General features: G+C 40.9%; 1 protein-coding gene and 1 non-coding gene across 2 annotated transcripts in view; one reads left to right on the top strand and one right to left on the bottom strand.

The window, feature by feature from the left end:
• Nucleotides 1-19,670, top strand: part of Spmip3 (sperm microtubule inner protein 3) — a 39,684-nt gene extending 20,014 nt beyond the window's left edge. The window contains exons 3-6 of the mRNA XM_027928464.3: nt 7,428-7,523; nt 12,643-12,815; nt 19,370-19,466; nt 19,613-19,670. Coding sequence (XP_027784265.3) covers nt 7,428-7,523; nt 12,643-12,815; nt 19,370-19,466; nt 19,613-19,670 — 424 coding nt within the window. The remainder of the gene's footprint in view (nt 1-7,427; nt 7,524-12,642; nt 12,816-19,369; nt 19,467-19,612) is intronic.
• On the bottom strand, nt 9,853-9,958 carry LOC114087233 (U6 spliceosomal RNA). The gene has a single exon (XR_003581771.1). It is a non-coding gene; the product is annotated as a U6 spliceosomal RNA (small nuclear RNA).
• Nucleotides 19,671-20,376: the final 706 nt, after the last annotated feature.

Raw genomic sequence — 20,376 nt, forward strand, 5'->3', positions numbered from 1 at the left:
GGCTTCAAATAGCATCTTCCTTCTGCCTGGACTGTTCCCTTCCCCAGCCCTTTCACCCAGCATGTCTGAGTGGTGTTGCCAACTGGTCAGACAGCCATTGCTTGGCCCCTCTGGCTAGGAGAGACCTTCTTCCTCTGCCTATCTCTCCACTTCTGTTATCCCCTACCTCACACCCTTTTTCTTTATTGCTGCTATCACAACTTCCTTCCTTTCTCACCACTGGAAGGATAATACTCATACAGCTCCTATTGTGTGCCAGACATTATTCTGAGTACATATTATCTCATATAATTTTTTGCAACAACTGTGAATTCCAGATGAGGAAATTGAAACATCATGTGAGTAAGTGATTGTCCCAAGGTCCCATAGTACTTGGCAGTGATGGGCCTTATACCCACTGGTTTGGCTCCACCATTGTTTCTTGTCTTCACTGCAATTTGCTACATCTCCAGATTAGCTGGTGTGGGGTTTGCTTACCTTTGTCTGAAATCCACTATCATAACCTCTGCTTAGCAGATAGCCACACATGGTAGGCCCTCTGGGTACAGTTCTTGAATAAACTAAAAAGAATGAATGAGAAAACTATTCTGTCCTTTATTTGTGGTTTGGCCACCTGTGACTGGCAGGACCTGGGCCTGCCCTTCTGCTCTTCTGCATAGCATTCATCCAACTCATCTTTAAATGCCTAACCTCAGGGACTATACCAGGAGAAACTGAATTGCAAACCAGTAGAGGCACCTAATAAAAATAAATATTAAATGGCTCACAAGTAATTTGGACCACATATGATTCTCATTAAAAGAATAGTATTAAATGCAACTGTTAACTGGGATCAAATCCAAGCCTCGGGCTGGAGAGCTGTCATTCAGGGGCAGGGCTGTTTGTGGCATTGGTTTTTGGAGTTCAGGATGTTCCTGAAAAGATCATTTCAAGTGCATTACATTTAGTGTGGCGCAGAAGATAAAAGATAGCAAAATTGTGTCATATTTAAATAGATTTTTAAAATATTTATTGGGTTGTGGGGGTAGCTCAGTCATAGAGCATGGGCTGAGGCCCTGGGTTCAATACCTAGCACAAAAAAAATTTTTTTTTTCAATTGGAGCAGTCTCTCAGTCTCTAAAATATCCAGAGGCAGCTGTTGGGTCAGCTCATCCTGCATGGGAAGATAGCAATACCTAACATGGAATATTTTACTCGCCAAGTACAAATATCTCATTTACTCTCATGTAACCTTTAATGGAAATGATAGTTATTTGCCTATTTTAATAATGAGAAATCTGAGGCTCCTTCATTCCTTGAAGAGATAGTATGGAGCCAGTAGAGCCTGGGAGGCAATAGGATAGACTGCTGGTCTCCCAATCCCTGCCTTTAATCCCGTTTTCTGTATTAGGTTGGCCTTAGCTGAATTACTTATTCCCTCTAAGCCTTAGTTTCCCAGCTTGTTATAGTACTTACCACACTGTTTATGTTTAGTTAGCTGCCTGAATGCGGTTTTCATTACCAGATGGGGAACTTTGGGTGAACAGAACATGTCTACCATCACTGTGTCCCTGGTACCCAACATACTGGAGACACATTAGAGTTTGCATAAGGACTTTTTGTTAAATTGGAATAACAGCCCATCTGACATTGCTATGTCTTTATTGGTTTTCCTTTCCTTTTGCTGCATCATATGTACTTGCTGTCTATCCGTAAGTAGGAGAATCACCAAGTTCATACAGAAATAGTGACGAACTCTTTTGGATGAAAGGATGAACATCCTTTTCATCATGCACACACACAGATGACTCTCTGGGTGTGACATGGGGTTTAGGGAACTGAGTTTGATTCATGGCTTTGGCATTTACTAGGGTGATATTTAGAAAGTTCACTTAACCTCCCTGAGCCTCTTTTTACTCTTAAAACACAGAAAGTTACTAATATTTACCTTGCAAGGTCACTGTGAGAATTAACATGAGATCATCTCTGTAAAAGTGCTTTATAAAGCATGAGGCACAGCCCAGGTGCAAAGACTTCTCTTTACAGAGTCACAGTGACTCAGACAACCTCACGCTGTGGTCCAGCCTCTGGAGGGATGAGCACCTCTGTCCTTGCCTGTGCATATTGAATTTTGTCTGAGACTAAACCCAGATCCTGCTCCAGTTACAGTCACCCTCCCAGGGAATAAGTTTGCTCTTCTGTAGACTGAACACATCATCTTAAAGAGCCAAGTTGTCGGGACTTGTAAATAATGCACGATGGGATTGGACGTGGCTGGACTGCCTGCTCCCACCCTAGGCAAAGGAAAGTGCTTTCTACAGCTAATTCAAAAATCTTGAAAGCCGAGTCAATAGAAATTGGTCTGGGCAGAGCCCTGGGCAAGGCTCTAAGCCAAGACTGGAAAGTTAGTTCATGCACTCACTTAATATCCATCGGTTTTTGCCTCACATCTAACCTCTAGAGGAGAGGCTGGGTACTATGTAGCCTCTGCCCTCGCTAAGCATTTCCCCTTAGGAGGTAAAAGTTTTCCTTCAAAATACTGGTATTTACACTTATCAATTGGTAGCTATTGTGTTTGAGATGAAAGTCACATGGAGCATCTTGGAAAATTGACCCAAAGAGGTGGAGGCAAAGTGTGCCATCCTTTCATTTCTCAAATCTCTCTACCTCTCCCCCCTGCCTGCCCTCCCTCCAATAGCCACCTCATAACACGCACTTTCCCACTCTCTCCACTCCAACTGAGACCTACCAAGAGACACCCCCAAGGGACCGCAGGAGTGTTACTTGGTGCTGGAGGAGGCTTCTCAATTCTCACAACAGCTTTATACACTGCTCCTAGGGAGCAGCACTTAGTTCATTAGCCCATATTTTGCTGGCATTTGGTTACCATTTTTTGTGTGGTAGCACATAACGTTTTGCCAGCAAAGAACCCACAGGCAAAACACAACCTACTGCAAAAGCAGAGTGTGAGAGACCGCAGTGCCCCTTTGGAACCCCAGCAGATTCTTCACAAACTCCAAGGTGTTGCTTGGATGAGCACTTAAGAAAGCTTTGTCTCGACTCCCATGCATTCAGAAATGCCATTTGTTCCCTATTTGTGTGCCAACTTCTCTTTCCTCGTATGACTTAATCCCTTGCCGTTATTTACTATTCAGGGTTCAGTCATATTATCCCAGCCACTGGGCAGGCCCAGACAGCCTGTGGTTTTTCTGAAAATCAGAACTCCCTGAGGTCCTGTTTGCATAGACAAAGACACAGACACAGCTGCCCTGCTCAGCACTTGCCCTTCAAACTTGACAGGCCCCCTCTGGCCCCTTGCTATAGCTTGGATCTTCAGTGTTCCCCAAAGGCCCAAGAGTTAATGACTTGTTCCTCAGTCTGTGGCACATACTGGGAGGTGTTGGAACATTTAGGAGGTGGGGTCTAGTGGGAGGAGGTTAGGTCACTGAGGGAATGTCCTTGAAGGAGATATTTGTACCCTGGTCCCTCCTCTTTCTTCTCCTCCCTTCCACCCACCACAAAGTGAGCAGCTTTGCTCCCACTACGTTTTGTTTGTTTGTTTGTTTGTTTTTTAAAGAGAGAGAGAGAGAGAGAGAGAGAGAGAGAATTTATTTAGTTAGTTAGTTTTTTTTGGCAGACACAACATCTTTGTTTGTATGTGGTGCTGAGGATGGAACCCGGGCCGTACACATGCCAGGCGAGCGCGCTACCGCTTGAGCCACATCCCCAGCCCTGCTCCCACTACGTTTCCATCATGATGTGCTATGTTGCCTCAGATCCCAAAGCCATGGAACCACCCGATCATGGACTGAAACCTCCAAAACTATGAGCCAAAATAAACCTTTCTTCTTTTTAAGTTAATTTATCTCAGGTATTTGTTACAGTATTGAAAAGCTGACTAACACACCCCCCTGCACACTCTACTCTATACCCAACTCTGTCTGACTCTTGGCCTCTATAATTCCCCTCACCTGGAGTATCTTCCCAGTCCTATTTGCCTGTCCAAACCCTAGACACCTCTTCCTCCTTGATGCCCCATTGGCCTTTCATTTGGGACACTATTTCAGCATGTAAAGAAGATTTTTGAGAACCAATACTGCTTCTTAGCTTTGTATTTGCAGACCCTAGCAGAGCACAGGGTACCTTATCTTCATTCAGTAAATGTTGAGTGAACCTAAGGCATAGCTTGCATGCATCATCCAATATATATTTAGTGAGCTTAATTTATGCAAGCCATGTGCTACTTTCAACTGACTCTCCTTTTGTATGAATTCTCATGGCATCTACCGAGTGCTCAGAATTTGTAGAACGTTCAAAAAGACCCCACATATCCAGGCATCACATACTCTATAATGACATTTTCCCACTGACAGTCACCTTCTTACATTCCTCCTCCAGGGGAAATGGCAATGTTCTTCCCAATTCCTTGTCTCAGATACTTCTCTTTTATCCTTAATCCCACCCCCTAAAATATCCCCAACCAGTCCTCTCTCTCCCCCTCCTTCCACATTTCTTTTTTTTTTTAATTTTTATTCTCTCTTTTTTTAATTGACAGAAAACACTGCGTGTTTTTATCTTGTACCACACTATGTTGTGAAGTACACATACATTGTGGAATAGCTAAATTTAGGTAATTAAAAAAATGTGCTTCCTCGGTTACCATTTTTGTGTAGTGGCACATAACGTCACTCTCTTGACATTTATTAATCCATCATCTTCATATACATTTCCACCACATTGTTCAGAATTTCATCATATCCTAATAGTCTTTCTACTTTTATTCAGAGTGTTCTCAAATCTGAGAGCTTGTCTGGAAGTTCTAGCAGGGGAATGCAGCTACTCAAATGCCTTTGACTGAAGAACGGTCCTCTTCTGGGAAGGTCCTCCTCTTTGAGTACACTGCTTCAAGAGGGGCACACATGGAGAGGTGAGGGAGGAAGGGGACACCCACTTAGCTAGCCAGATCATGTGAATCAACCCTGGCAATCAATGGGATGACAGATGTCACAGCCAGATTGCCTTCACTTCCAAGCATTCTCAATTTGTTAGTACCACTGCCATCAGAGAAAATCTTTCTGTATCGTGTCATTAATCTTTTTAAAAATATTACAAAAAACTCTTGACATCAGGTGATTCTCAAACTTTCAGACACAATACTTACTTTCTTTGAAAACAAGTTTATTCAGTATTGAAAATGCTGTCTTGAGCACTAATCTCCAGGATATATAAAGAACTCAAAAAACTTAACACTTAACTTAAACAAATAACCCAATCAACAAATGGGCTAAGAAACTGAACAGACACTCACAGAAGAAGAAATACAACTGATCAACAAACATGAAAAAATGTTCATTATCTCTAGAAATTACAGAAATGCAGATCAAAACTACTCTAAGATTTTATCTAACTCTAATCATAATGGCATTTATCAAGAATACAAGCAATAATAAGTGCTGTCAAGGATGTAGGGGAAAAGGTATATTCATACATTGTTGATGGGACTGCAAATTGGTGCAACCACTCAGAAAACTTGGAATGGATCCACCATTTGACCCAACTATCCCACTCCTTGGTTTATATCCAAAGGACTTAAAATCAGCATACTACAATGGCACAGCCACATCAATGTTTACAGTAGCTTAATTTACAATAGTTAAACTATGTAATCAACTTAGATGCCCTTCAAGAGATTAATGGATAAAGAAAATGTGGTACATACACACAATGGAATATTACTCAGCCTCAAAGAACAATGAAATTATGGCATGTGCAGGTAAATGAATGGAACTAGAGAATATCATGCTAAGTGAAATAAGCCAATCCCCCCAAACCAAAAGCTGAATGTTTTTTCTGATAAGTGGATGCTGATCCATAGAGGGGTGGGGGGTGGGGATAGGGAAGAATGAAGGAACTTTGATTTGTGTAGAGGGGAGTAGGGGAGGGGCAGGATTGTGGGGATGAGACGGACAACAGAATTGAGACAGGCATTATTATCCAATATACATGTATATTTATACTACTGGAGTGACTCTGCACCATGTACAACCAGAGGAATGAGAAATTGTGCTCCACTTGTGTACAATATGTCAAAATGAATTCTATTGTAAAATAAATTAATTATTTAATTAAAAAAAGAAAATGCTGTCTTGAATGTTGCTTCTATAATTCAACTCTGCACAATAAAGAGTTGGTGAAGAAGTTTTCTTCACACTGGTTGAAGAAATTTCAATCGGAAAAATAATTGGGACAACACTGTCTTTTTATAACAAATATTTTGCAATGTCTCTGGTATATTTTTGAAATAAAATCCATTAATAATATAATGCACCTACACATAATTTTAAAATATCAATATAGTATTGTAACTATAAAATAAAAGGAAATGTAATTTATTATAAAATAAGATGTATTTCAGAATATAAACCTGAGCACCATGACCCTCTAGCCTAGTCTTCCCTGACACCACTTGTATTAGTCAGCTTTCTGTTACTATAACAAAACAATTGAGATAACTAATTTATAAAGAAAAAATTTTAGCTCATTGTTTTGGAGGGTCCAGTCTAACATGGGGCAGACCTGTTGCTTTTGGCCTCTGGTAGGCATACCAGATAGTAATGGAAAAGGAGTGTGTAGTGCAGCAAACTGCTCACCTCATGGCTAGGAAGCAAAAGAGAGGAGAAAGGAAGGAGAATGGGGTTCCACAATTCCTTTTGAGGTCACACTTCCCATAATCTAGGGACCTCACCTCCTGGAGACCAAGCCTTTAATCCATGGACCTTTGGGGAACATTTAACATCCAAACCGCAGCATCACTATATTCTGGTTGGCAAAATCATCTCATGTTCACACTCCCCCCCAGCCCTCACCCCATTGGCTCATGTTTATGCTTCAAAACTTCCTCCACAACAAGTGCCCCCAGGTGGGGTAGAGTCCCTCATCCAGGCTTATGAGCACCTCATGCTTTGATGTCACAGTGCTGCTCTATTTATAGCTCCTTTATTAATTTTTTTAACTTAGGAAAATATACAAATTTATCAAAAGTAGAAAAAATAGTATGAGTCCCACTTACTCGTTTCCTTATTTCTATAATTATCTACATTTGTTCTACATATTTTATATATCCTTTTCTTTTTTCCTAATATTTTGAACCTAATACCTGACATCTGAAGTATTTCCTTATGAATCCTGAAAATAAATTGCACTTTTTTTTTTAACTGCTCCTGGAGGTTGTGGCGAGGGGGAGGGAGGCCTGCAGGTGCCATGAACTCAGGTATGGTGGAAGGAGTTCGTTATGTCAGACACTGTCAGGAAATTTTGCAGGTTTTAGTTGCCAGGAACAGGGGACCAAATCCAAATGTATTTCTATCATATAACTGCCAATGTTCTTCTTTTAAAGAAGTAATTGTAACAATTGCTTTTTAAAAATCAACTCTTTTCCTTCTCCATAGTAACTTCATTGTTCACAGAGGAAAGGATCTCCGAGGCTACTACCATGGGCAACTGGCAAGAGTTCATTATGATGATAGTGTGAAGAAAACACCCAGGTGAGACACATCCTAAGTATTAATTTCCAAGAATGTCACCAAAGCTAAAATGATTTTTATGGGTGACATAATCTCTTAATAATGGTAACAATAATAACAAGTATTACTTCATGGTAGAAAAGATTTAAAAGGAAATACACCAACTATCAAAAAAGATGGGTTTTGGGGCTGGGATTGTGATTCAGTGGTAGAGCGCTCCCCTAGCATGCACGAGGCACTGGGTTCAATCCTCAGCACCACATAAATGTAAAATAAAGATATTGTGTCCACTTACAACTTTAAAATAAATAAATATTTTTTTAAAAGTGGGGTTTTGTTGTTGTTGGGAGTGGGTGGGGAGATCTTTTCTTTCTTTTTACACTGGGGATCATCAAACCCAAGGCCTCACTCATGCTAATATGAGCTCTATTACTGAGCTACACTCTCTAGACCCAATAATGTCTTTTTAAATCAGTGGTAAGATCAATAGTATTTTGTATTTTACTTTTTAATCTTTTTCTATTTTCCAAATTTTTTATTTCTTTTATTTTTATTTTTTTGATTTTTGTGTGTGTAGTGGGGAGGTTACTTGTGGCACTTTATCAGTGCACTGCACCCCAGCGCTTTTTATTTTTTACTTTGAGACACGGTCTCAAAATTGCTAAGGCTGGCTTTGAACTCATGATCCTCCTGCCTCAGCCTCCTAAGTCTCTGGGAAAACAAGCATGTGCCACCATATCCAGCTTTCAGTGTTTTTTCTAATGACCACACATTGTTTTTACAATCAACAATAAACAAAGAATTTTATTAAATCATTATTTAAAATCCCATGTCTTTAGGATTTCCAATTGGCCAAATAACTGAAACTTACTGAGATTCAGTTTCTTTCTCAGTAAAGTTACAAATTTGGCCTAAATGTTTTCTACCCTTCTAGGTCTGGTTTTCATAAAAAGAAAAAACTAAAATCAAAGGTACTTTGATTCTCTCTCTCTCTCTCTCTCTCTCTCTCTCTCAGCTTAGGGAATCAGGAAACTATAAAGGCAGCAATTTGAGTAACTTATGAACTGTTTGATCTTAGGCAATCTTCATTCCTTCTCAGTATTAACTGCCTTAATCTGCTAAATAAAATAATGGATATAAAATTCCATAACACATTAAGCGCTCAACATACAATTACTATTACCCCAAGTTCATCATCTAGTATATGTTACAGATTTCTCCTCTCCCAGTTGACTTTAGTGTAGCCAAACCCCAGTTATTTTCCATGCAGAGAGAAAAGAGCCATGGCACCCATACTTTGGAGCAGCACATAGTCTATACTTATATGATCAAACTGGAAGTAACTTTGAGGTCATCCTGGTCCAATCAGATGAATGAAAAATAGCAAGAGAAGTGATATCTTGCCTGAGGTCACACAGTACAAAGTTAAACTTAAATTTACCCCTATTTTCCCATTCCCAGTTGAAGGCTCTTAGTTCTAACTCATATAATTATAGTCAACTGTACTTTTGTTTTCTGTTATTGTTTTGTTTTGTTTTTTGAGACAGGGACTCACCATGTTGCTGAGGATGGCCTTGAACTCCTGGGCTCAAGGGATCCTTCTGCCTTTGCTTCCCAAGTAGCTTCGGTTACAGGCATGCCACCCTGCCTGGCTTAGTACACTCATTACAGCGACATCCTCTACTAGGGTACCGACAAGAAGGGAAACAGGCAGGACCCAGAGCCAGAGCTGTGCAAGGCGCAGAGGCACCCTCTGAGTTTGTTCTTTGTGCAATCTGACAATGTCCTTACTCTGCTCACCACCTCACCACCACCACCAAAACCCGGCTGACTGATGCCCAAACATCAGCATGGCTCTATTAAAGGAACCTGATTTTACTTGGCTCTTAACAAGACTTGTGCCTGCCAAAGTTCAGGGTTAAGATGAAAGAGTTTGTTAAGAATAAAAATAAAAAGTAAAAATCTACACAAAATGCTACCAAAACAGGAAATACTGTGGTTCTTAAGACCATTCTTAGGTGCATTTTGGAGGGGGGATGTGGAGGAGGGGGATTTTTAAAACAAGAAAGTTAGAGGGGAAGGGGGATAGGAAGGGCAGCAGAATAAAATAGACATTATTATTGCTGTGGGTATATACGTGACTGCATGACCAATGTGATTCTGCAACCTGTACACAGAAAAATGAGAAATTATACCCCATCTGATTCAAATGTATGATATGTCAAGATCATTGTACAGTCATGTGTAACTAATTAAAATAAATTAAAAAAATAAAATTTTAAAAAAAGAAAGTTATTATTCATGTCCAATTTTGTTCCAAGGTGAAAAAAATCCTAAAAATAGAATGGAAAATAGAATGGACTGTTTCATGAATTGGCAGGTCAGTCTATGCACAGGAGCCATGCTTTACTTCTTTGTGTCATTTCCAATTGTTGTATATGTGCTGCCTGAAGCAAGTATTTTAAATCTAGTTATTGTAATTGTGGTGTCACTTGATAGTTGTCTAATGGCTTACCTTCCCCAAATATCTTCCTCCACCAACTGGCGTTTTAGATTACAGTCCTTTGAGTGAAAGTCAGAAGGGTGCTGTTGTGTTATTTGAAAAGGTAGAATGTTCTAATTCTTGAGAAAGGCTCCAGATGAAGGTAGAGGCAAGCTGGCAGTTCATCAGGAGTAGATCTAGGGGGTGGTCCCAAGGATCAGAACCCCCAGTGGCACAGAAGTGACCAGTCTGACAGCAATGGTCACACAGAACCCAAGCTCACAGGAAACTGATAGAGTCACCAGACAGCTAATGTTCTCATTGACAGCAAGGACAGCAGGAGACTCATTCCATAGGAAAAGGAGTACTACCATCCACCTCTTAAAACACCCACTTTACAAGGCCAAATACCTATTAAACATGAAAGAAGAATAAGTAGAGGTGGGTGGGTGTTCCTGATGCTTCTCCAGGCTCATCCACAATAGATCACTCTCACCCATTCAACATGTCTCCCACGGCACAGTGAGATTCTTACTGTTGCCTTTTTTAAACTTCAGACAGCGTCACTCCATTTCCACCTTGCAATCAAGTTTTTACACAATCAGGAAAAGATTATGAATTTTTTGTTTTTATGCTGAGGATGGAAGCCAGGGCCTCATGCATACTAGGCAAGTGTTACCACTGACCTACACCTTCTGAACCCCAACATTTTTATTATTATTGAGTAGTTTTGATCACCTCTTTGTATGATGTGGTCACAGTAAATGTATCATACGTATCATACGTATCTTAATACGTATCATCAGTAAATGATATAAGACTATCCTACTCAACCCTGATTGAATTTAGATGTTCCAAAATAACAGTCAACATTTAATACTTTTACATCTATAGCAGCACACCTCACTTATTTTTAGCATATATAAATATATACTATAATATATCATATAAATTATATATATGGTGTGTGTGTGTGTGTGTGTGTGTGTGTGTGTGTGTGCCTGGCACAGTGATGATGCACACCTAACAATTTCAGTTACTTAAGAGGCTGAGGCAGGAGCATTGCAAGTTCAAGACCAGCCTGGGCAACTTAGCAAGACCTTGTCTCAAAGTAAAATTTAAAAAGAGCTAGACATGTACTTTAGTGGTAGGGCACTTATCTACATGAGTGAGCCCCCAGGGTTCAATCCCTAGAATCATACACACACACACACACACATACACACACACACACACACATATACACATACACAAAAAAATATTTAATAGAATATTTAAAAGATACTGATGGTAAGCTGTCTGTGTGGTACACACTTGTAATTTCAGTGTCTCAGGAAGCTGAGGCAGGAGGATTCCAAGTTCAAGGCCAGCCTCAGCAATTTAGCAAGATCCTGACTCAAAATAAAAAATAAAACAGATTGGCTATGTAGCTCAGTGGTAAAGCACCTCTGGATTCAATACTCAAAAATAAAAAAGAAGGAGGAGGAGGAAGAGGAAGACATTGATAATAAAAAATTGAAAATTACCAATAATGGTATCACCCAGAGCTAATCATGCAGATCCACACCAAAATAGGATGAGATACGGTTGGGAATGGTATTGTGGAATTTTTTTCTTTGATAATAGCTTTATTGGAGTAATTTATATGCCATACAACTCATCCATTTAAAATGCATAACTCAAATCAAAACCTTTGTTTAAATTTAATAATATATTGTGGACGTTTTCCATCTCAAAATTATAATTCTACTGCATTAGTTTTCATGGTGGTATGGCATTCTCTATATATATCTATCTTAGTGACTAAATAATTCCCTATTTTTCTTTTTAAAAATATATCCTCATTTGTAATTGACAGTAGTCGTACATGTTTATGGGAACAGTGTGATATTTCAATACATGTCTACAACGTGTGATGGTCAGATCAGGGTGATTGGCACCTCTATCCCTTCAGCTGATTCCTTTTTTTTTTTTTCCACCTGAAAGTTCTCCTCTCTCTATCATCATAAAAACACTTTGTAAGCATTCTTAGAACTAAGTCTTTGTTAACATTCCTAATTGCTAGAATTGTTGAGACAAAATATACGTTTATTTTCAAGGTCTTAATACGTATCACCAAAGTTGTAGGTGAATGTATACTTACATTCATATCTGAAATACTGTACTGATAATGAAGATTCCCATGAGGGTACCCGAAGGTATTTTCCCATTACATTTTGATTATTGTTTACTTTTTACTTTGGAGAGTGTTTATAATAGAGGTACAAGAAGGTTGTGATTAATTTGAGGCCTATTAAACACCAAGAAGCACCACAGTGCTGATCCACCTAAAAGAATGCATTGGTTTCTTGAAGGACTCAAACATGCATAGAAAAATTATAATGGGCAAAGGTAGAGTGGGCAGGGGGCGATCTGGCCCACAGGACACAGCTGTGGGTGGGCGGAGTCAGTGGAGGTTTTGATGCAGGTTGCTTTCTGTGATCTTTCCTTGGGGAGGAGGAGAAGGAAGGATGCTTAAAGGGAAACTGAAAGCCCTGCACTATCTCTTGCAATTTTGGCAGGCCCAGCATCACTTCCAGGGAGTGGGCTGTGGCTGATGAGAAAACGGACCTCTTTTCTTCCAGTGGGTACTCATCAACTATTTCTCTTTACATTTAGACCACTCATAGACTTGGCAATTCCAACCGAGAGAAAAACTCCGCATCAGCCTCAATTAGACCAACAAATGCTCATTCGATATATTCGTTTTAAAAGTCGTTCTAAGCCTGTCGACTCATGGTATAAGGAAACCACTTACCAGAGAAGCTATTCACTGCCATTTTACGACATGGGTGAGTCGGGTCAAGTGATCTTGACCACTGAGTTAACCCTGCCGGGGCCACAGATCGGCACATTCCCTGGGCTTGCTGACTCAGGGAGCCAGTTTAGGACCCGGCTGGGGACAGGGATATGTGAGGGTCTGGGTGCAGAAAGAAGTTAGAGGGGTGCCGAGGGTTCCTCCTTTCCTGGCTCCCTGCATCTGGGACTTCAGGGATGAAAATCTGCAAGTGTCCTTCTTAGGAAGCCGACTCCAGTCTGAGCCCTGAGTCCCTGTCCCACCACAAATTGTGAGTGGGCCTAAACACATTGTTGAGGGAACTTCTTTTTCTTTCTCTATTTTAAATGATGTTATGACAATTACTTGACATATATGGAGGCATGGTTCAAAAATTCCCAACTCCCCTCACTGTATTTCTCTGTTTCAGCAGGTGGGCAGAGGGATCCCGAGAGTGTACAATGATGACAGCTTAATATTATTTACATAGTCATTAGTGCTTTGGGGTTTTGTTTGTTGAATGAATTACCTCATTGGAAGACTTTGTAAATGAACAAACCCCAACATTTTGGGGGCTCTTACATGGTGACAAGGACCTATTTAGTCCTACGGCAAGCTCTCTGAGGTGTTACCATCCCCATTTTACAGTAAGTTGCAGGGACCATTCATTAACTAGCCCCAAACCACATAGCCAGGAGGTGAGATCAGCAGGATTCAGGACCCAGAGCATTTCCCTCCCAAATGTGGCCAACTGTGAAGCTATAGTGCTTCTGTCACAGCTGAGTGTCACCTGCATGAGTTACTATTTAACAATTTTCTTTAAAGTGAGTCACACGAGAAATGGTGGGAGTAAAAGGATTTAGCCTTCCCTCACTCCTCCCAGAGTGAGCTGGAATAAGCTGGAAGGGCAGAGAGATGGCCCCAGCTGGGTCCCAGGTCCCCAGGGAACAGCCAACAGTAGCATCAGGAGGAGTGGGAACCAGGCAGAGACAGGCCAGTCTTGGGAGAATTGAGCCAGGGACTAGGTGGCAATAGATGAAGCTGGGATAGGGCCAGCGATTGACAAGAGGTTACAAGCAGGGCAAAGCTGGGTTCTGGAAGCAGGAGAAGGTTGGAGTCTGAGAAGGGAGGGAAGTGAGAACCAAGAAGGAAGATGGAGGCTGAAATGAAGGTCATTTAGAGAAGGAGGGGCAGGCAGGGAGTGAAGAGTGGTTGGGGTGGGGGTGCCAGAGCCCCCTTGAGGAGGTTGTGGTAAAGGAAAGTGGGGGGCTAGGGGTATAGCTTAGGGCTGAAGAAAGTGTGAAGCCTGGGAGGTGAGGAGGAGCTGGAGAGGAGAGGTTGTCAGGATGTGCCAGTAGGACTCCTGCCCTGCAGACTGACTGTGTAAGTGAAAAATCTGTTGCATGAGGGAATCCAGGTGGGCTTCCAAAACAAGAGAAAACTGGACCCTTGCCGGGCACTGTGGGCACACCTGTAATCCCAGCTGCTCTGGAGGCTGAGGTAGGAGGATGGCAAGTTCAAAGCCAGCCTCAGCAAAGGCGAGGCACTAAGCAACTCAGTGAGAACCTGTCTCTAAATAAAAATACAAAAAAAGAGAATGGTGCTAGGGATGTGGCTCAGTGGTCAAGTGCTCCTGGGTTCAATGCTTGGTACCAAAAACAAAAACCAAAAAACAAAAACTGGACCCTTGTTATAATTCCTCTGCTAGGAGGAAACCTCATTAGATAGACACAAAAGGTATTCTCCCACACTTATTTCAGAAGACAGTTTCTAATTCTTTATAAATCTACAAAACCAAATCAATGTTCAGCAGAGCAATTAAATATTTACCACCTACTAGGTACCTTGTCCTCTGCTAGATACATAGAAATCCAGGCGATGATCTCAGCCACAGGGACCTTACAGTCCAATAGGGAAGAGGACCTCAACCTTTTAGAGAATGACCGAATACCAACTAAAGAAGTAGGAGTCCAAAGATGAGGTCACTGGAGCCTCACTACAGCCAATTTCAGCTAGGAATGCAGCATGCATGAATGGGGCCTGAGTTGGGCTGTGTGATAGGTCTGTTGGGATGGGCCACCAGGGACAATGGATGCTGTGGTGAGATTTGTTGGGACTGGGGGAGGATGTTGGCCTGACTAGGGCAAGGGAGAAGACTTTTCCCTGGAAGCCTAGGGAAAATCAAATTTGGACAATCAGAGTCATAGTCAGCAGAGTGACCCAGCTCTGCTCAGGACAGGGTAGAGAAGGCAGGTGCTACAGGCAAGAAGAGCAGCCAGAAGCTGTTGCAGTGGTGCCACGTGGGATGGTGTGAAGTGGGGGACAGGATTCAGGCATCATAGTGCCATAGGCCTGGCACCTTCTAGCTGTGTGGTGTTGGGCTAGATACTCAACTTCTCTGAACCTTTTTGCTCCTCAATAAAATGGAGACTCAAAGTCTACCTTTAAGATAGTTGTTAGGATTTAAAATATCTCATGCCTGGAACTGTGCTAAGTGACATTCATGTATGCTCATCATTACCACTAGTTGTAAATGTCTCCATGAAGTAGGTATATTAGAGACCTTAACCACCTACTAAAAGTTGGGCATGGTGGTGCACGCCTGTAATCCCAGCAACTCAGGAGGCTGAGGCAGGAGGATCGCGAGTTCAAAGCCAGCCTCAGCAACTTGGCAAGGTGCTCAGCAACTCAGTGAGACCCTGTCTTCAAATAAAATACAAAATAGGGCTGGGGATGTGGCTCAGTGGTCAAGTGCCCCTGAGTTTCATCCCCAGGACCAAGTAACTTGTTAGTTGAGGTCAAATCTAGATATGTCACTCTCCAAAAATAGTGCTCGTAAATTGAGCTGGGAAGGTTTGAGTGGAAATGGAGTGAAGATTCATATGGCAGAGAACTGGAAGTGAGGAAAGATGGTGCCAATAAAGAATGTGCAAGAGAGGAACTAAAGATCACTCCACATCCTTGTTTCTGCAAGATTGTTGGTACCTCTGATAGAAATAGTGGTTTGAGGCAGATATGATCAAGTTAGGGTCTATAGACAATTGAAAATATGGTGCTAGAAAGTGCAGGCTAGGCAACAGAAGATGAAGAACAGCTTTGGATATCCCCTACTTAGTGAGGACTGACTTATTCCAGTGTCATTTATATTGAAATATTCACTACTCTGTTCATTGAGTCAGTGATTGAATGCATGTTAGTTGTCTATTGCTGAGGAACAAATCATTCCAAAACTTTGTGGGTTAGAACATGAATGATGATTTTTTTAAAAATGTCTTAGGGATTTCCATGGGTTGGGAATTCCAAAACTGCTCAGGTGGGCAATGGTGGCTGAGGCTCTCGAGATTTCAATCAGATGTCAGTGAGGCTGCAGTCTCAGCTGAAGGCTTGATGGCTGGAGGATCCAACCCAAGGTGGTTTAGTGACAGCATTGTCAAGCTGGCTGTTGGCTGGAGGCCTCAGTACTTTTCCACGTGGGCCTCTCCATGGGGCTGCTTGAGTGTGCTGATGGCGTGGAAGTCAGCTTCCTTTAGAATGAGTGATTCAAGACTGAGGTGGCAAAATGCAATGGCTTTTATAACCTAGACTCAAAAGTCATACCCTATCACCTCCGATTTATCCTATTAGTCACATACAGCCACCACTAAGGTCGTGTGGGAGAGTCACAGATATCCTCAGAAGCTGGCAAACACAGTGTGACTATTGTGCACCAATTATAAACGAGACGCTGTGCTATCCTGGGGATACAGTGACCACAATAGACAGGACACCTGCTTCCAGAGAGCTGGCATTCTGCTGGAGGACACAGGACACAGCCAGATACACTTTTTTTTAAAGTTATAGATTTTGGTAGAGCTATAAGGGAAATTAGCAGGGTGATGAGCACATTTGAAGGAAGTTCCTTTAAATAGAGCTGTCAGGGAAAACGCGACATAATTTTAGCTGAGCCCTGAAAAATAAGAATGAGTCATATAAAGAACACTTCAGGCAAAGGGAGCAGTAAAAGCAAAATTCTGAAAACTGGAAAAGTCTTGCAGATTTGTGGAACAGAAAGAAGGCCATTGTAGTTTGGTGGGTAGTGAGTTAGGGGTTAGAATAATAAGGTGATTGAATTTTATTTCAAGAGCCATGGAAAGTCATCAAAAGATTTTGAAGAGTGACATGTTATTTAAATTTGGGGGAGGGTGGTCCTGGGGATGAAGCCTTGCGTGTGCTAGGCATGCATTCTTCCCTCACCCCTTCTATTTTGGAGAGATCACTCTGGCTGCTGTTAAGACAATGGAAAGAGACAAAGAGGGAGGGTATGCAGACCACTGAGAAAGCTATTTAGTGGTTTAGACCAGATATTATGATGGCTCATAGCAGCAGAGAAGATGAAAAGGAATAAATGGACTCTACAGAGATGTGGAGGTGACATTAGATTGGACTGGGTAACAGATTTGATGTTAGGCACATTTTTATTTATTCATACTTATTCCTTCAGTAAATAATTTGAGAGCCTATGTGAATGCCAGTTGGTGTGCTATTTTCACAATATAATGTGAGCTGAAAACAGACACAAGTTTCCTACACTCAGGGAGATTTAGTAGAACTAGCATGGAAGTAGCCATAGGTTCTACCCTCCATAAATGCTGGGAAGCAGTTTATGGGATGCTATAATGGCATACAGTAGACAGGAGGTTTCCCTGGGGAAATGAGCCAAGAGCTGAAGGATAAGCTAAAATCTAACTAAGCAAGAAGGGAAACACATTCACAGAGAGTAGTTTGTGCAAAGGCCCTGTGTTGGGATGGAACATGACATGTTTGAAGAATTTAAAAAAAAAATAAAGAGATCTGGGGACATAGCTCAGTGATGAGTGTGTGTGCTTAGCACATACAAGGCCATAGATTCAATCCTCAGCAGAATAAGAAAGACTTTACTGGCCATATTCAGGTTTGGAGCCTTTAGCCTCAGAATGGGACACAGTTGAAAGTTTTAAAAAGAATAGAGATAATGATTAAATTTTCATTTTGAAAAGATTACCCTAACCATGAAGAAGAAAAGGAGAGGTAGGGAAGGGAATGGAGAAGGCCAAAGATTGGTTATGGAGAGCCAATTGTTGTGATTTGGTTGAGGTTCTTAATCTTGGCTATATCACTTGAAGAGTTTTCAAAATATCCAGATGCCCAGACTATACCCACTATTACTGAAATCAGAATCTCCCAGTAGGGGGTGGCTGGGGTGACCTAGGCATTAATAGCTTTTAAAACTCTCCAGATAATTCCATTGTGTAGCCAAGTTTGGGAACCAATGATTCAGGTAACTGGTAATGGGTTGTATCGGTACAAAGACTGAGAAGGATTTGAGAGAGACTTAGATGGAAACTGTTTTATAAACAACAGGCAGGCAAAAGGTTGGTACATAAGAGGCCTAAGAGAAGAACATTACAGTCAGAGCACTGGTAGAGAAAAGAGCAGAGACTGAATCAAACATATTCAGATCAAGGCACAAACTCCTTCAGGAGTTTTGAGGAAGGGCTTTTCACAGAATAAGAGAAAGCAAGATTAAGTTGTTTATCTAATCCTCGGGTTGTTGAGCTTCACCATTAGGCCAGTCTTTGTGATTAGATTCCTTTTACATTTATTTATTTATTTATTTATTTATTTATTTATTTATTTATTTATTTATTTATTTTTGCAGTCATGGGGTTCAATCTGCATGTCTTGCACATGCTAGACAAGTCTTCTACCATTGAGCCACACCCCAAGCCCTGTGATTAGATTTTTCAGGGCTGAAATCATGTGTAGATTAGCAATCTCTTGCATTTCATGTTCCCTTCTCTGAGGTTTCTAATTTGGCAAATTGTTTAGGAAAAGAATAAACATAGACTATGCATGATAGGTCATGTTTATTGCTTTAAAAAATCTTCCTCCATTAAAATGCTTTCTCAACACACATCATTTATTTACTTAGGAAACACTTATTAAGCACTGACTATGTGCAGGCCACATTGGAGGATATAGAGCAGGCTGTTCTCAGAACTTACAGCTTGGGAGGAGGAGGTATCTCTCAGAAGAAAGTTGTCCCTGAATTACTAACCCTGGTACCAAATAATTAAAGATCATTCTTCCAAACTAAAATAAATGCTTTTAGTAGCTGTGTGACCCTTAGGTTCTTTGACCCTCACTTTTCTCACCTGCAAAAAGGATAAAAATAGTATCTACCTACTAGAACTGAGATATATGTATAAAGAATTTAGCATTGTGCTAACAGCAGCAGTTTGATACAAAGTGGTTCCCAGATAATGTAGTACTAAAAGGCTTGGTGGGGGGGCGTCTAGAATTAGGCTGTCAAAATGCAAATTTGTGTGATTTATTCATTTTATTTACATTTTGGTATAAAAGTAGGCTTCTTAACTGGAGACCAAAGAAATAACTTCTGGCTAACTAAGTCCCTTTTTCCATATTTTAAATACAGCCCTTTGCCTTACATGCCATAAATTATTATGTTATTATGCACAATTGCTAAAATAACAGTGTGTTAAAATTAAGGAGTAATCTTATAATAAATCATTAATTTGTTTTAAATTCCAGGTTGGGACCAGAAATTACCCACCATTTCACTGAATCCTAGACCATTGAATTCAGTGCCAGAGTTCTACTGTTATGAAGACAACAGTGGCTTCGAAAGATAACTTTTAAACTAAAATAACCCTGGCCTTGGAACAAAATAACTTCCAACATTCTTAGAAGACTCTTGAAATAAACTGATGGTAGAACTATTTTTAATTTAAGTGTGTATACAACAGCTCTAATCCTAAAATATTTACATGTTACAAATTCTTTTCAGATTAAGTTGATCAGCCTACAACTGGGAATCAAGATCCAGCCTTAAGAAAATGTGTCATGGGTTAAGGGTACACAGCTCAAAGCACTGGCTAGTTTGAGTAAAGCTCTGGGTTTGACCCCTAGCAACACAGAAAAAGGAAAAAAGGGAGGGAGGAGGGAGAGGGAGAAAGTGGGGGAGGGAGAAGAGAAAGAGAAAGAGAAAAAAAAAAAAGAAGACACTTGTCATATGACTAATACCAGTCATTGATGATGCACACAAACCATCTTATATGGTAATATGTGGGACTAGGTGAAAACATATAGTAATTGCATCTGCTCAATATCATTGTTGAAGGTGGGGGGAGAACCTGGAGTATATAGCCAAGAAGGAAAACAACTGAAGGGGCTCTAGATGAAGAAATCCAGGAAAAGCACAGGTCTGCAGTAAGAAGCAGGGAGGGTTTGAAAAGAAGACTGTCTGTGTATACAAGTTTAACATCCCTATGGCAGCAAGAAAGCTTGGTAAGTATGCATCAATTCCACAGGCAAAAAGCCAGAGGGTCTTCTTTAAAGAAATGATCTCAGAGAAAAGAATCTTACATTCTGACCACTAGGGAATTCTCCAGCATACTAATTCGCTTCCTACTCAATCATCCTGGAGTAAAGCCTAGAGTTAATAAACTTCTTCCAAGAAAAGTTCCATATAGCTTTCCACTGCCTTAGTCCTTGACACTGTCAGCCAAGCCATCACTAAGCGATCTGAAAAAATAATG

The sequence above is a fragment of the Marmota flaviventris genome, chromosome 12 (genome assembly GCF_047511675.1).
Source record: "Marmota flaviventris isolate mMarFla1 chromosome 12, mMarFla1.hap1, whole genome shotgun sequence".
Lineage (NCBI taxonomy): Eukaryota > Metazoa > Chordata > Mammalia > Rodentia > Sciuridae > Marmota > Marmota flaviventris.